Here is a 17,399-nt window from a genome sequence, read left to right on the forward strand (position 1 = left end):
AGGGCCATCAGCAGGGCCAGAGGAAACCTACAGAGCACGAAGCAGCACTAGGGAAAGGTTCATCTCCTTCCTAGAATCTCTGTACTGAATGTGGATTTGATTCTTAGAAAACCGCCTACAAGGACAAAAAGCCCATTTAGCACAAACAGAGCTCTCTGCTGTTACCCCTGTCGAGCTGTCCACGGCATCATTCTTAGTGCAATGGATTCTAGACTGGCAAACCCACATCCGGGGCCCAGAACGCAAATCCTAGCAGAACGGTCTGCCTCTCCTGCTGGCTTCGCCATCAGCCATCCTCCCAAGGGCTGGGCTCCTTCGCGGAACGCTGGCCTCGCATCCCGCAGAGCGCCACCACCGACAGCCTTCTCTGTGTTTCAGTGCATAGATCCTATGACGCTTGTCTAACAAACCACACGCAGAGAGAAGTGCACGCTGATACGCAGACTCGTTCCCAGGAGTGGAAGGATACATACATTCCATTTGTGCTTAATTGGCTGAGCGACACACGGGGATGAGGCGGGGAGGGGGAGTGACCGCTGGGAGCACACTCGGTCCTCCTGAGGGTCCAGGCTGCGCGGTCTACACGAGGGGGTGGGCCGCGGGCACACTGAGTCAATTGCATACTCCTGTACTTAAGCACTGAGAAACCACAAGGGTGGTCCAGGCTCCAGGCTCCAAAACACTCTTGATATGCTAAACAGATCACAAGAAGCACCCCGTAGTCAGTAAAATGAAAAACAGCATCTATCTATCACATTAATACTGCAAACCAGATATATATATTTTTCTCTTACATTAAAGACATAACAGTGAAAAAGGATTGTACTGTATTTATCACCACAGACCCGTATTCTTTAGAAACTTTGGAAAATAAATGTCACAGTCCTATAGGACAAATCTTATGATTAGACTGTCGGCATATTGTCTTTTTTCTTTTTTTAAATAAATTTTTATTAAAATGGCACTTGTCTGCCAATCCCTCTGGACCTATAAATGTTGTAAACACACACAGCCCACCTTCTGCCACCCCTCCTTCCTTCGGGCTGAGTGAAAGGCGGGCAGTGGCAGAACGAGAGACACCAGGGCGCCTCGCCTGGCCCCTGCCCTCGGATCCCGGACAGCTGGTGGGAGCCAGGTCAGGAGCACACAGGTGTCACTCTGAAATAAACTTTAGTGACAGCATCAGAATGTTCAAGGCTTTAAAACCACAATGTGTTTTATGTTGCTTTCACTCTCACAGAACGTTCACAGCTAGTTTGAGCCCATCAATTTCATATAGAATCATGTGTTAAAAACAAGTAAATTGAACGACCAAATAAATTAAAAATGTTTTAAAGCCCTGAGTTCATAGACTGGTTTTAGGAGATTTTTTAGGAAACACGGGACTCTATTTTAATAAGCAGCTTATAAGATTTTGGCAAACCATATTTCCTACGACAATGGGGTCTCATACAGGTCTGCAGTTCAAAATCCAAGTCTGAAATCTGGGACGGAAGGCATTCTGGAAAATGGAGAATCTACTAAAATCAATGGCGTCTCATGTTCGATGCTGGCTGTCACGGAAGGGCTGGGCATTTGTTGGTCTGAGTGTAGCTGGTCTCATGTGAATCCAACTCGGTACACAATCGTAAACACTAAAACATGTCAAGCAAAGTACATGGTGCGCAGCGTGTCCTGATGGACCTGGACTGCCTTTGCCAACGCCTGGTGGTCTCGTCCGTTACTCTGCCCGGAGGTATGGCTTCCTTCAGCACTGTGGGGATGGGGGACAGAGAGAGAGAGAGAGACAGAGAGAGACAGAGAGAGGAGAGAGAGAGAGAGAGAGCGCAGCCTTTAACGCACCATGAGGCAGCACACTGATAGCTAAGTTAGGACCACGCACCAGCCATCTGGGGAGGCAGCCACACAGCTAACAAATGGCGGCGAAGATGTTAGCTTTTGGGTGTCTGTGTCAGGGTCGGCTCCAGCCACTGGGACCCCACTGCTTCCCATTCCAGAAAAGCAGCTGCCAAAGCCTGTTGCAGAAACGACCCCAGCCAGGAAAGGCATGCCACTCACCTATCATGTTCTTTATCCACCAGGTGGTACCTGGCCCGGAAGGCCACCAGGTGAGCATAGTATGCTGGCGCCGGGATGGACACGGAGCGCGTGCAGCGCACGTAGGTGTGACACAGCTGGTAGGTGAGAATCTGCAGCTCATCGGAAGAGAAACGATTGTCATCCCAAAGCACGTGATAGTGGGAAGGCCTGCTTGTTCCCTAAAAGCAGATCAGAGGGTCAGAGAGGTAAACATGCAAGAGAGAAGTCCAGAACTCACCTGCAAAAGGGTGCTGCCGAGAGAAGCTGTGCTTCCACCCCACAGTAGAATCCTTCACAGAGGATACAGTGGGAGGACGTTCAGCGACAAGAAGGTATTTATATTATCCTATTATGTATCATTATAAACAGGCATCAGAGCCACATATTCTATGACCCCCTACTGGTAAAATAACAGACTATACACACACATTTATTTGTGTAGAGAAAACTCATAGGAAAGATATAATACAGAAATGGTTGTCTGGAGGATAATGCCATTTGTATATACTAGGTTTTCTACAATGCTTTATTTATATAGGCAAGAAGAAATCTCTAATAAGTTACACATTAACGCCTTTAAAATGGGCGTTTGAACATATATTTATTTTGTGCAGTGTATGCAGTTTGGAATCTTTCAAAACTGAAGGAGGTGGGGTTGGTCGCCTGGCCCATGCCCCAGGCGGAGTGCCCACTGGGGCTCGGGTGCCGGCACGGCCGCTGCACTGCTCGCCGGGGCACCCATGACCGGTCAGCTAGGAGCGCGCTTGAGGGAAGGGCCTTTCTCTGGCTTCTCCCCACCCGCCTTCCCTGCCACGCAACCCAAGCCAGCCAGCGGGCCCTTCCTGACTCTCTGTCTGTGTTCAGGCTCCCGGGGACTGGCGGGCGGCAGACGCTCTTATCCTCTGATGAAGCACACATTCTGCGCCCCTTTCAGCATTTAATCGGTGGCTGTCATGGGGGCCTGCGGGCAGTGGGGTATTTTGTATCAGAGGGTGTGCCGAGGACATGGCAACCACAGCAGAGCAGGACCCCTTGAGGCCCATTTTGTCACAGCACTTAAATGTCTCCAGTGTGAGATTTCCCCCATTAGAAAGTGCCTGTGCAGAAAATGGAGGGAGACAGGTTTATCCCTTAAACAAACCAGAGGCCCCGGGGGGCGAGGGGTCCACCCACCAGGAGGGAAGCCAGGAAAGACAGACTGTGATGGAAGCCGGGGTGGCCTGTACAGAAAAAGCGCCCGCCCGACACGGAAGCCATCACGGGGACAGACGTGCCCGGGAAACACTGCAGAAGCCTCCGTCCTCTCTGAGCCACGTTCCTCTTCTTCCATTTTAACAACCTTTAAAAATGTAAACACCACTCAGCCCTAAGGCTGCACCCCGACAGGCTGCAGGCTGGATGCGGCCCACAGGCCAGTTTGCCAAGCCCTGTTCTAGAGCCACGGTGATGTGAAGGACGTGCAGGTGTATTTCCCGTGGCAGAAGTACAAAGTTTACGGTAAGCCCTCCAAGTTTAGGTTCAAATCCCTTGGGGATGGATATTTAAGTCCTCACTTATAACTTGAAACACCCAAAAGCCCCTCTGTGGTGAAGCAGCACGGGCACCCAGAGCTAAGTTCCTCCTGTCCCAAGGGGCACAGCCTCGCAGATCCTGGTGGCTCAGCTCTGACAACAGGTACGCTGGACATGGCACTTCTGAGGTGGCAACATTCTCTCAGAATCACTCTTGGCAAGCTGTGGGTCTCTTCGCTGGGAGGGACAAGGAATGCCACATGGTGACCTTCCCCGTACACCAGTGCCCGTGTGTGGTGGGCACGCAAGGCTGACCCCGCCCCTCTGTCACCTCTCAGACCCCATCTAGCTCGCCAAACTCCAAGCACACAGGGTTGCCACTTGTCCCCGCCAGGCTGCCTGGCCTTCGCACTCATTGCTCCTTCTTCCTGGACCTCATCTCGGCTAAAATGGGAACCCACCCCCGCCCCAGCACAGCACCCCAGTGGGTCCTCCGTCCCCAACACCTGATGGTTCTCAGCCTCCACAGTTCACTGGTCAACCGCCTGCGTCCCCTCGGGATGGACTGGAGCCCCATCCGTGCCGTTCACCACCACGTCCCCAGTGCCCACTGGAGCACCTGGCACAAGGTTTGTGCTCTGCAAGTGTTTGCTGAATGTGTGGACGACACCCCAGAGACACCAAGACTGTGCAAAGTGGACCCTCTGTCCTTACCTGGATGCCAGCATGACTACACAGGTAGAAGTCAAACTCGGTCGGGTGGGTGATTTTCGTGTCCACGGTCGTCCCTGCTGGAATGTTTCCGCTCTTCCCCACCTTCAGCAACACAGGAGTCCATTAGACACGCCCAGGGGGCAACAGGGCAAAGCAAGCAAGAGGCAAGACGCAGCCACACTGCCTTCTGCTCTGAAGTCTTTAAATTGGCCAATACATTTGCTCAGTGCTATGGCATTAAAATTTAACATGTACTAACAACTGAAATCAAATTAATTCCTGTTCTCTTTGGGCTGGGGTTATTTCTCGCCATCTCATAAAGGCCCCTGAGGGAAATGCAGAGTCTTCCCTTCACTGAAGCATCTGCGTGGACCACCTGAAGGGTCTTCACTATTGTTGAGGCCAAGATGGAAACTGTCACCAACATAACAAATCTAAGACCAGATGACGGACACGTGACAGCCGTCACCTGCCCACGTGCGCCAGCACGCGCGCACACATGCGCGCGCACACACACACACACACACACACACACAATACTGAAGGCAGAAGAGCTAGAAAACCCTGACAGCTGTCAAGAGCTTCCCCACTCTACCGGGGGTTCAATCACCACCGCCAGGGAGGGCGGGTTGCTCCACCAGAGGCCATCCAAGGAGCTGGGGTGTGGGAGGACTACAAATTCTACCAAACCACTTAACTCTCAGCTTACACTCTAGCATTGAAAAACCACCCAACATCCAGCTACGCTACTGGAACAGCAAAACTCCCAATCAGTCACGAAGTCACTGATTGATTTTTTTTAGTCGTGCAATTTCAAATATACATACAAAAAAGAGAATCTCCAGTGTAACCCCGCTGCACCTTCAGATGTGTGTGTGTGTTTTTACTTCTTCTCAACCTTTTTTTATACCTTCAGATTATTTATTTATTTATTTGTTCATTTATTTATTTATTTATTTATGGCTCCGTTGGGTCTTTGTTGCTGCGCGTGGGCTTTCTCTAGTTGCGGTGAGCGGGGGCTACTCTTTGTTGCAGTGCGTGGGCTTCTCACTGCAGTGGCTTCTCTTGTTGTGGAGCACGGGCTCTAGGCATGCAGGCTCAGTAGTTGCGGCGCACGAGCTTAGTTGCTCCGCGGTATGTGGGATATTCCTGGACCAGGGATCGAACCCGTGTCCCCTGCACTGGCAGGCGGACTCTTAACCACTGCACCGCCAGGGAATTCCCGATTTTTAAAATAAGTAAAATATTTGAAAAGAGTGCCTACCTTTGTATCCCTTCCATGCTGCAGTCTCAAATCTAGACTTTATTATTCCCACACATACTTTTATTCTCTGCTACATATTTAAGTCTCCGTTAGCATTATATTGTGTTACTTTGCAGATTTTAAAACTGTAGGGGCTTCCCTGGTGGCGCAGTGGTTAAGAATCTGCCTGCCAATGCAGGGGACGTGGGTTTGAGCGCTGGTCCGGGAAGATCCCACATGCTGCGGAGCAACTAAGCCCGTGTGCCACAACTACTGAGCCTGCACTCTAGAGCCCGCGAGCCACAACTACTGAAGCCCGTGCACCTAGAGCCCGTGCTCCGCAACAAGAGAAGCCACTGCAATGAGAAGCCTGCGCACCACAACGAGGAGTAGCCTCTGCTCACCGCAACTAGAGAAAGCCCACGCGCAGCAACGAAGATCCAATGCAGCCAAAAATAAATGAGTAAAATAAATAAATTTATCCAAAAAAAAAAACTGTATACATGTATCCTATATGATTTGCTACTTTCTGTTTTTGCTCCGTATTACAATTTTGAGATGTAGTCATTTGGGAGAGAGAGTTTATTATTTTTCATTGCTGTATAAGTGCCAATATATAAATACATTACAACCTTTTCTCCTGTTAACAGACAGATTAATTTTTTGCTATTATAAACAATACTGCCAGAATACTCTTATAGAATACATGTCTTCTTGTACACAAGCGTGTGAGTTCCTCCAGGGTAGATCTCTAGAATTGCCAAACAGTGTTCCAAGTTGGTTATCCGTTTGTATTCCCATCAAAAGTGTAGGAGAATCCTCCTCATAATAATGCATTTACTCTGTGCTAAGTGCTCTGCGTGTTAGCTCAGCCAACCCTCCCAACATCCTCAGAAGGTGGTCCAGGAGGTAGAGGGGCTGACAGCCTGTGGTCACATAGCCCGGATGCTGAGGGGATGGATTGGAGCCAGGTTATCTGGCTCCAGACCCTTTGCTCCACATCACGGCACCCACATCCTTGACAACATTTGGTATTTATCAGGCTAACCTCATAATGTGAGTCCCCCCGACTTTTCCCATTCTCTGAAATACTTTATACAAGATTATTCTTCGAAGGTCTGGTAAAACTTGACTATAAAAATCTCTGGACTAACTTCATAAAATAAGCTAAGTAGTTTCCCCCTTTTTCCTATGCTCTGCCACACTTTAAGATAATCTATTCTTGAAGCTTTAGTAAAGCTTGCCTGTAAAACTCTCTGGGCCTGATGCCTTTTGGAACAATGATTGGACTATCCTACTCAGCTGATTTTGGTAACTTATGTAATTCTACAAACAAGTGTTTGTTTCTTCTCAGTTTTCCAATGTGTTGTCATGAAGTTGTTATCATTCCATTATGATTCAAATAACACACACTCCCTCTGCAGCCATCATTCCCCTTCTGTTCCCAACACAATTACAAGTGTTCTCTCTTTTTGTTGAGTCTTGCTGGGTTTATCTATCTTCAGAGAAGTACCTTTTGCTTGTGTTAATCTGCTCTATTGCTTCTTCATTTTCTAGTTCACTATTTTCTATTCTGAGAGAGAAAGTGGGGTGCCGGAATAAGCTGACTTTGAGCCCTCCTGACTCCTGGCAAGAGAGGTCTGCAGGCTGAGGTGGCAGGGGGCCTATGCACACCAGCTCCTCAGCTTTCCCTTGACCACTGGGACTGACATCCTTCCTGTAGCTTCAGACTTATTCATGGCTCTCTTTCTTGTTTTCAACAAAAGCACCTATGTCTATACTCTTACCTGTAAATGCCTGCTTTAGTTGCACTGCACAAGGTTTGATATGAAATTCTCGTTTTTGTTCATTTCCGATCATTTCACAATTGATTATTCTCTTTACATTTTTAATGCAGTGCTTTTTTTTTTTTTTTTAAATAAATACATTTATTTATTTATTTTTGGCTGTGCTGGGTCTTTGTTGCTGCGTGCGGGCTTTCTCCAGTTGCGGCGAGCGGGGGCTACTCTTCATTGTGGTGTGTGGGCTTCTCATTGCGGTGGCTTCTCTTGTTGCGGGGCACGGGCTCTAGGCGCGCGGGCTTCAGTAGTTGTGGCTTGTGGGCTCTAGAGTGCAGGGTCAGTAGTTGTGGTGCACGGGCTTAGCTGCTCCGCAGCATGTGGGATCTTCCCGGACCAGGGCTCGAACCCGTGTCCCCTGAATTGGCAGGCAGATTCTTAACCACTGCGCCACCAGGGAAGCCCTGCAGTGGGCTTGAAATCAAAATTTTAAGTTGTCTTACGCTTTTTCCTACGTAACAGAAAATATGGTTTGGGGACTTCCCTGGTGGCACAGTGGTTAAGAATCTGCCTGCCAATGCAGGGGACACGGGTTCAAGCACTGATCCGGGAAGATCCCACATGCTGCGGAGCATCTAAGCCCATGCAGCACAACTACTGAGCCCACGTGCCGCAATTACTGAAGCCTGAGCACTCTAGGGCCCGTGTGCCTGGAGCCCGTGCTCCACAACAAGAGAAGCCACCGCAGTGAGAAACCCGCGCACCGCAACGAAGAGTAGCCCCCGCTCGCCGCAACTAGAGAAAGCCCGCGTGCAGCAACGAAGACCCAATGCAGCCCTCCAAAATAAATTAATTTTTTTTAAAAAATGTGGTTTGTAGAATACGGAGGTTTGGCAATCTCCTGAGACCTCTTTTGTGATCTGGGACAACGCCAGCTCATGTAAGCCCTCAGCGTGAGCTCAGATGTCACAGGCAGAGTTCTGTCTGTCAGGTCTGGCTCATTCCTTTCTTCCCATTTTCAGTTTTTACTAACTTGTGCCTGTTTCATTTTCTGATAGTGGTCTGTTAAAACAGACCTCTTTGATGGTGTGTTTGTCAATTTCTCCTTGAAATTCTGTCTGTTTTTGCTTCACATATTTTTAGGTCATGGTGTGAGGTACATCCACGCTCACAGCTGTTATATCTTCTAGGTGATCGTGACAAAGTATCCCTTTTCCTTGCTATTGACTCTCAATTTGCATTTTGCCTTCCATTTAGGCAAGAAGCACTTTCGGTGCTGTGGTGCCGCTGTGGCATCAGCGGGCTGCACCGCGCGGACACTGACCCCCGACTTCCAGCCCTGCCGGTGGACAGCCTGGTGGAACGTCCTTCCCTTCCGGGAGGTCTTTTTTCTCATGCAGTTACCTTGACGCTCTGCAGTTTTAGGACAATGCGTCTAGGTATGGATTTATTTTTATTTATCCTGTTGGGAACAGGAGAGGGCTTTTAACCTAAGGGTTCTGATCTTTCTCCAACTGTGGACAATTCTCAGCAGTTACAACTACAAGTCTTAAGTCTCCTGCATGCTCGTGGTTCTTGTTCTGGAACAGCCAGGAGAGGGATGAGGAGCTTGGACACCGCTGTCTTTCAGTGTTTCTCCAGACCAGACCCCTGAGTGAGCTCCCCAGGCCCTCTTCCAGCACTCCAACCACCCTGTGGGCTCCCCACTTTACTGCATTCTACCGCATTCTTTACACTATGCTGTCTATGACCATGGTTGCTAACTGGCCCTGAAACCTCACCTTTGGTAATTTCCTTTTCGGATAAATGACATCTGCCTGGACCTATCCCGGACCTGTGGGGTTTGCAGGTTCAAACTTCTCACCAAACTGAGGAGAGCCCTTCTCCAACGTCTCAGGCTGGGTCACCACGAAGGGCCGGGTCTCCCAAGAGCCTGGGAGGTGGTGCAGGGCGTGAGACCCGTGTCCCTCGAGGCTGCACAGCCCAGGGTCGAGGACACTCACCCGCTCATTCTTGTCGGTGCAGAAGAGCCGAGTGTGGTGCCTCTTCTGGACCACTATGAACGTGATCCCCGGCTGGTAGTCTTTTTCTAGCTTAATGCATGCCTCTCGGATAGCCAGTAACTCGTGGTGAAGAACCTATGGAAAGAAAGAAGAACACGTTTGAGGATCATTATTATGTTTTCAGGCCTCTTGCTACCTTGGAACGAATCCCATAATCATGTGTATGTTTGATACATATTTATGTTAAGGCTTGTAGTTCCACTAGCTTGTTGTTACCTGTGTGATTCTGACTCTCTGAGCCTGTTTCTTCATTAATATCATGGAGCAAACGATACCCAGGTTTCGTGGTTAAATGGTTTAGGTTAGATAATGGAGAAACAGGCTGAGCACGGTCTCTGGAATGTTCTAAGTGCTACCACCCACCGTGGACATGAGGCACTGTGGGAAACACATACATGAACAAATCAATCCAACAACTTAGTTTTGGATTGGAGAAGACGGAGAGACTCTAGTAAAAAACAAAACAAAACAAAACAAAAAAAACCAAAAAACCGCTGGCTTAGGAGCTGGACCTGAGTTCAAATCCTAGCTCTACCACTAAGCAACCGTGTGGCTTTGGAAAGCCATGCACCCTGTCTGATCCCCAGTTTTTTCAGTTTTAAAATGGGAACATTGCACCTTGCAAGCTTGCTGTGAAGACTAAAGTCACCTGCGAAGCGCGAGGAGTTAGGGTACAAGGATGCTGGCACTGTCTCTGCCCCCCCACCTGTGTCAGAGATGAACAGGCACACAGCCTGGCCCGGGGTGGTGATGGCTGCTACAGGGACCCCACACCTCAGGGTTTCAGCAACTGCCCTCACCAAATATTGTGTTGCGATGTCTCAAAAATATGTCTTGGGTTCTGGGTCCAGAAACCCCATTGTGGTGATTCTGTAAGGTGTGGAGTGCGTTCACAGAGAGAGAAAACGGAGGATGATGCAAACCCTCTTCTGTAGTAAGAATGCCAGTGACAGAGGGTGAACGGGCGCTCAGATGAGGGGAGAGCATCTCCCAGCGGAGGGAACCGGACGGTTTTGTATAAGAGGGGCTTCGAGGTCGGCTGGCACACGCTGGATCTGGACCCGAGAGGCGGCACAGGAGCCCCCAACCCAGGTTCCCACAGAAGCTCCGAATCAGGGGCCCTGCCCAGGAGCTACCAGACGGTCAAGGAACCTCGAAGCCATCCCCCTCGCCCGCTGTGGCCTCAGCTGCTCCTACTCTGGACCAGGAAGGCACTGGCACCCGCGCCTTGTCACGTGCCACCCCGCCTGTCTAGCAAGGTGGCCTGGGGCCTTTGGACACGCTGGAGTGCCTCTCAGGATGTCTTCCCGTCTGGGTGGGTCTCCTGCAGCATCGGATACTTCTGCCTTCCCTGCTACTATCTCTCGACAAAGCGTGCACTGGAGACGCGGAGAGGGTGGAGGTGGCATTAGCCCTGGCCAAATATGGACACACTCAGGGCATCAATCCCCCGAGTTCCAGGCTCGGATGGATTCACTGCTGCCCACAGTCCCCTCGACTTGGAGATGCTGCGGGTGCTTTCACCTGGAGCATAGCAACAAACCCTCTTTTGTCCTCACCTGCCCCGCCTCCAGTGCCCCGGTGTCTAAGAGGCTCCCCTGCCTTCCAGACGTTTCCTCAAGGCGATGCCCCACACGTCACCTAAGGTGCCGCCTCTCCCTCCACATCCAAACAGTGGCTGGGTCCTGTTGACTATTTCCAAAGGGCTCCCACCTACCCTCCTCCCGGCCACTGTCCTCACCCTGCTCTGCGCTCTCCCCACTCCGGCCCGCCCCCTCCTTCGCGGACAGAGGTGACCCCCAAGCCACAGCGGTGTCCCTGCCCCACAGAGACTCCCCACAGCCTGCAAGGCAAAGCCTGGAGCCGGGAAGGGCCCCTGGCTGGCGTGTGCTGGACCGAGTCCGCCGGGACAGGCCTCTCCGCCCCACCTGCCGCAGGGTCCTGACAACCCGGAGCCCATCACTACCGCCCACGCGGTGACCAGATAAACCTGGGGGCAAAACGAAAACCACACCACTGTCTTCATTAGCGAACCCAAGAAGCTGTCCTGCCGAGAAACAGATGAGTTTAAGACACCGAGAAGAGGGCAGGGAAAAAGGGGGGGAGACGGCCGACCTGCTGGAACTGCCCCTCGGAGACACCGTCTCGGTAGAAGATGATGCGGGTGGGCTTGAAGCGTGTGGACTTGTAGAACTGGATGAGAAGCTCGCGCACCATGGCCGCCAGGTCCTGGATGATCTCCTGCCGGTGCTGCTGGACGCGCACGGTGGCGCAGTAGCGGTTCGGGTGGGCGTCCATGCTGCCCACGACCTGCGGGGCAACGCGGGTTCAGCAGGAGCCCCGAGGGCCCCCGCTCTGGGGGTGAAGGGGGTCCAGGAGAGGACTCATCACATGCAAACCCACCACCTTTACGATTCTCCTGAGTGCGTGGCTGTAGTGTTTATAAACGTGTTCCGAGGAATAAAAGTTTGCCAGAGGGACCTAATAAAAAAATCAACGATTGTTCTGAACCCCTAATTCTGCTTGTGACTAGATGTGGCTGAATTACATCAGCCCAGAGAAGGTACCTGGCGACAGTGACAGTGACAGTGTCCCTAATTCTTTCAAGCACACTGTTTTCCCAAAGCCATGTGCACCTCCACACACGACACTCCAAGATTCCGACCCCTAAGAGCGACGAGTGTCCCAAAGGCAAGCTGGCCTGAAACCAGTCGCCTGCAGGTGCCACCCAGAGGGAACCAGACGGCGAGTGCCAGGGACATGACCCCACCGGGCCACCCTGCTGCACTCTTCATGCTATCAGACAAGGAAAGGGCCAAGAAGTACGGAGATGCTGATTACGCAGGAACACAGACCAACAGGGGGCCCGGCAGGAGGTGATACTCACGGCGGCGATGGACGGCTTCTTCCCGTCCCCGGCAGGTGGGTGCGTGACATCCGCCCCCAGAAAGATGACGGGCTGCTGGAACACCGGCGGCCTGTGAGGGGAAGCGGGAGCGTCAGAGGCCAAGACTCGGGGACACTGCCCGGACCTCTCAGGGTACTGGCACCAGCGTTACTTTTGTGTGCTAAGGGTACTGTGGCCGTGTTTGTAAAGACTCCTTATCTTTCAGTCACATGTACAGAAAACCTTGCAGGTGAAAAGCTGCTTGGTGTGAGATCGGCTTCAGAATAAGGCGGTGGGGGAGAGGGTGTAGGTGGAGTGCAGACTGAACGAGAGTGCTGAGGTTCTGACGGCTGCTGTGGCTGGGCGCAGGGACATGAGGGTTCTATCCACGTAGACGGCTGAAAATTCCAAGATAATGATACATACAAAGAGTCCCATGGTTTGTTACCCAACCTTGGACCTGCAGACGCCCTGTAGGGTGCCCAGGAGCATCCTTGCTCTCTACGTGTTAGAGGCCAGTAGCAGCCCCCGTCCTGACACCCCTACGTCTCCAGACATGACCACACACTCTCAGGGCTACGACACCGCCCCAGTTGAGAAGCACTGCTCTAAGCTCTCTCCCTGGGTCTTCTAACCGCTGGCTGCACTCCAGCGGTCACAACCCTGAAGCGCCAGCGTTGCGGGCACGGTTCTCGAGCCAGCCAGCGGCTCCCAGACTCACCGGCTGTGCGTTCTGGAGCTTTCTCTCTCTATGCCTCACTCTCCTCTTTTCCCTGACCGCGTGTGCTCTCCCGCCCACCCTGCGCCTGGCCCCCCCAACCCCGCGGCTCTTCCCTGCTGCCCCCTCCCCCAATCCTGGATTGGTCCCGGGAGCATCCCGGAGCAGCATAACACACGCAGTTATGACTCACACCTTAAACCAGCAAAACCACACCTGCCTCCGGACTCCACTCTCCTCCCACAGCTCCCTCCCTCGCTTCCCTTGCTCGCCTTGTGGGAGCTTCCCTTGCTCGCCTTGTGGCAAAGCTCCCGGAATTAACGGAACCCGTTTACTGCCTCCCAAGCAGGTCTCGTGCTGCCATGGCAACAAGACTCCTCTTTGCAAGGTCACCGACGACCTGCACACGTCCCCCAGTCCCATGGTGGAGCCTCGGACCTCATCGCACTTGGCTGGTTGGCACCGAGTGACACAGCCACACACTGGCTCTTCCCCCCCCCCCCAACACCGACCCCACCAGGCTCCAGTGCTGGCTCCTCACCTCCACGACCTTTCTAACCCTGGACTCCCCAGGGCTGAGGGTTTGGACATCCTTCCTATCTACACCCTGCCCTGGGGGTTCTCTCAGGCCTAGAGACCTTAAATACCACCTCCACGTGAGGATCCCTAAACAAACCTCACCAACACCAGGCCTCTGTTTCCCCTCCTCCCCCCCCCCCCCCCCCCCGCCCAGTATCTCCCCTGGGAGGCTGACGCACCCGCCCAGCTTCCTCATCCAGTGCTGCCTAACCCTCCAGAAGCACAGGCTTGGACTCACTCTCGAGTCTCCTCTTCCATTCACAGACCATCCTGCCCCTGCCGTGCCCCAGCACCTCTCCTGGGACAACGCAGAAGGGCCTGGTCCCCACTCCACCCAGAGCTGGAGTCGCCTTTTAGAACGAGGTCACTGGAGCTACACCTCCACTCGTGAACCTCCCTCCCATGGATGCGCTCCCCCGGAGGGAGTGCCAGGCCCCCCAGCAGCCCTCTGCCCCTCAGTCTCTCAGTGGAACACCTGCCACACTCCTGGCAGGCTGCACCACAGGGCCCTTGCACGGCCTGTGCCCTCTGGAACGCTCTCCTCCCAGGCGTCTACATGATCCTGCCCCCCCCCCACAGTGCCTGCAGTCTGCTTAGTGCCACCTCCCCTGTGAAACCCTCACCCTTCTGAGCTCCTGCCCCTTCTGCTGTGTCACTGTTGCTCACCTGGGCAGCGCATTTATGGACCCTCTCACCGGGGCCTGCGCTGGAGGGCTAGGACTCCTGCACACAGTAGGCACTCAATAAACACAGAACCTGCCGCTGAGGGAACTGAGCGAGTCCAACGACCCCTCATCGCAGAGCCACCCCCTCCCAGGGCAGCCACCACATCTCACGTGCGGGACCCCCGGCCCTGGGTGGGGTAAGAAGTCCCTTCTCCTCGGGCCCCTGCACCCGGTCCTCAGTGGCCTGCAGGTGGCCCTGGTCGCCTAGACCGAGAGCAGCCGAGACCCGCGTCCCCCTCACTTCCTTCACCCACTGTCCAGGGGAGCGGACGCCGGCCCCGGCAGGCCCCACCCCGGGGAGTCGCGCACCAGCTGCCCCGCACGCAGCGGAAGGCCGGCCTCACCTCCCCTGGGGCAGCAAGATGTTGTTCACGCCGCCCAGTTTGACGTTGATCTTCAGGCAGAGGTTGGACAGGGTCTGTGGCGTGGTCCTCTGCACGTTCTTCATCTGCACACACTGTGTGGCCATCCCCAGCACCGTGTCTCCTACGCGCTTGACCTCGGCTGCGGAGGGAACGGTGCCCTCAGGATGGCTCCCCGGCGCCTCCCCTCCGCCCGCCCCGCGCTCCCCCGCCCCACGTGCAGCCAAGCCCGTGGAAGAGGGGCCTGGCCCAAGAGGGGGTCAGAGCCCGGGTTCCAGCTCTGCCCCCCGCTCGCCCAGGCCTGCGCTAGCTGCGGGGCGTGTCCCCCGCTCGCCCAGGGAGGCCAGGCGGGTGCAGCCCAGTCCTCGTCAGGAGCGTTTCTGCGACTTATCCAGGCCTGCAGGGCGGTGCGGGCAGAGCCAGGCTGGAACCCGGGGCTTGCATCCCGAAGGCCACCCTCCGTCACAGTGCTCAGGACGGCAAGCAAGCCAATGCTCGAGTCGTTAAAAGATAAACACGGGCGTTCTCAAATCCTCGGCAAACGCAAATCCCACATCCAAGACCTCTCTGGGCCCACACTCCCTCTACTCCTGGCTTCCTTCATGAAGCAACTGGTCAGCCGCTCCCTGGGCGGGCCTGGGAGAAGATGCGTAGGATGGGAACTCCGAGGGCTTTCTCGTTCCTCCTTTCCCTGGACGTGGAGCAAGCGCTCTGTCACCGCCCAGACGGGGGATCCGGTCGGCGACACCGACATGCCTCTCTGCTCCCTTTGCCCTGGGGCACCCACACGCCTCCCGCACTGGGGCCTCTGGTTCCCAGGGGGCTTCCGGCAGACGCACCCGGCACCCACCTCCCCATGCCGCCGCCACCTGTCTACACCACCAGCGCCCCAGAGCTTCCCGAACCAGGGCCTGGGACTCCATCACAGGGTCCTGGTAACTTTCAGCCGAGGGAAAGTGCAACTGCCCTTCTGGCAGAAAGGACTCGGATCAACTTCCAGAGGATTCTGAGGCGGGCACAGCTCACAAGTGCAGAAGTGAGTCCCAGGCAGGAGCTGAGGACGGCGCTCCGAGTGGATGACTCGCCTGACTGCTTCTCCATCCGGCCGACGTCTGCGTCGGGCGGCGGACAAGGTAACTGCACACGTGTCGAGTCCTATGCCACCGCAGGAGGCTGGCCTCCGGGAACCGCGGCCCCAGACGAGACCACCAAGGGCGGCCCTGGGCACGTGCGCGGCCGCAATCAGAAACCACCTGGTCTTTCCTAGCTCTCGAGTGAGCCAGAGACAGGCAGCTCCTCGGTGTGGCAGAGACACAAAGGGCCGAGGCTGCCCTGCACACCCACAGTGCCACCGACAGCGGCCAGAGGCCGTGTGCGCGCCGAGGCCTACCATAGACGGGGGTTTTTCCAGGCAGGATGACCACCACCAGCTGCAGGCCGGCGTACGTGTTCTTCAGATGCCGGAACATGGGCTCCACACTATCTGCCCCCTGGGCGTATTTACAGAAGCACGGCTGGCCCTGGATCGGCATTCCTGCGTCTCTCGAGATCTTTCTGAGCTGCTCCGTGAAGGACCTGAAGGAGGAGGTTCATTACATGAAGCACCGAGAGCGCCAGTGATTCAGACCAACCGGAGGCCCCGAGGAAAGGGCACAGTTTTAACAGATCCAGACCCCAAACCATTTTCACTGAGATCCAAATCCCAGCTGAAGCCCTGGACAAGGCCCTTTCAACACGGTAACAAACAAAGGCGGCCATTCGTGCTAACCACGCAGGTTACTGAAAAGTCACGATGAAACAGGAGACTTCAAATCGTGGCCACGCTGCCCCCTCACCAGCTGTGACACTCCCAGGGCAGTGACAAGTGCTGTCCTTTTAAAGCCGTGCGTGAGCAGCTGCCGCCCACTTGCCTGTGGATGCCGAGCGTTGTCAGGGTGAGGAAAACTGTGAGCTGACTGTCCCCTTGGATTTCCCCCCCGTTATTTCTGTGTGCACAACTTGGACTTGGATGACGTAATCACGGGAGAAAACAAAACAGCCCACAGTTAGGGTACACCAACAGCTGCGGCCGACAGGCCCTGTGAAATCACAGGCGGGGCTGGGGAGACAGGTCCACGGCTTCTCTTTTAAGCTCAGGAATAAAAACATCACCGCCTTTTACAATAAAGTAAGGACACGCCGACCCGCTCCGGCCAGTTAGTGCCCGACCTCCAGTACGTTAGTCAGCGCAGCTGAAGAGACACACGAGTGCGGATCTGCACCTACGCCCACACGTGCACGTACCCTGGGGCCATCTGGCTCCAGGAAAAGTGAAGTGGGGGCCACGGACAGAACACGGAGAGGGGAGGCACCCCGAGGTCGGACTCTAGCCCACTCTGTCCCCCGACACCCCGCGCTCCCAGCGGAGAAGCCAGCTCGTGCCGCTGGTGGCGTGGAGGAGAGGCCCTGCCCCTCTCCAGAACCCAGACAGCCACAGCCCTCCGGAGCCGCTCTCTGCTGCAACGCCCACCTGCTACCTTCCCCCGCTGTGTAGGCCCCCTCGGGCTCCCACCCGAGAGAGGCAGGAGACAAAAGCCTTCCTTTCCCTGTTGGGTCTGTTTGGCACAAAAGCATGAGCAACCAAGCTGCATGTTTATGGAGCTGCTTTCAAAGGGTCTGACACTGGGCCAGGCTGGGCTGATACAGAAATATGAACCTAAAGTGTTTTTTAAAAATAATTTTAGTTCACTGAACTCAGTCT

At 54.2% G+C, this 17,399-nt stretch overlaps 1 protein-coding gene across 4 annotated transcripts in view; it reads right to left on the bottom strand.

Moving 5' to 3' along the window:
* Positions 1–830: 830 nt before the first annotated feature.
* AGO2 (argonaute RISC catalytic component 2) overlaps positions 831–17,399 on the bottom strand; it is a 96,378-nt gene continuing 79,809 nt past the window's right edge. Inside the window, exons 12-19 of one of the 4 annotated variants that reach the window (XM_061172236.1) lie at positions 16,050–16,234; positions 14,642–14,801; positions 12,276–12,366; positions 11,504–11,698; positions 9,329–9,463; positions 4,305–4,406; positions 2,059–2,189; positions 831–1,753 (exon numbers count right to left, since the gene is read on the bottom strand). In XM_061172236.1, the coding sequence (XP_061028219.1) occupies positions 1,645–1,753; positions 2,059–2,189; positions 4,305–4,406; positions 9,329–9,463; positions 11,504–11,698; positions 12,276–12,366; positions 14,642–14,801; positions 16,050–16,234 (1,108 nt within the window). In that variant the 3' untranslated portion in view covers positions 831–1,644. Of the gene's footprint in view, positions 1,754–2,058; positions 2,259–3,252; positions 3,419–3,459; positions 3,828–4,304; positions 4,407–9,328; positions 9,464–11,503; positions 11,699–12,275; positions 12,367–14,641; positions 14,802–16,049; positions 16,235–17,399 lie in introns of those variants that run through there. The other 3 variants (XM_061172235.1, XM_061172237.1, XM_061172238.1) reach the window with 3 other exon arrangements.

The sequence above is a fragment of the Eubalaena glacialis genome, chromosome 17 (assembly GCF_028564815.1).
Source record: "Eubalaena glacialis isolate mEubGla1 chromosome 17, mEubGla1.1.hap2.+ XY, whole genome shotgun sequence".
Classification (NCBI taxonomy): Eukaryota; Metazoa; Chordata; class Mammalia; order Artiodactyla; family Balaenidae; genus Eubalaena; species Eubalaena glacialis.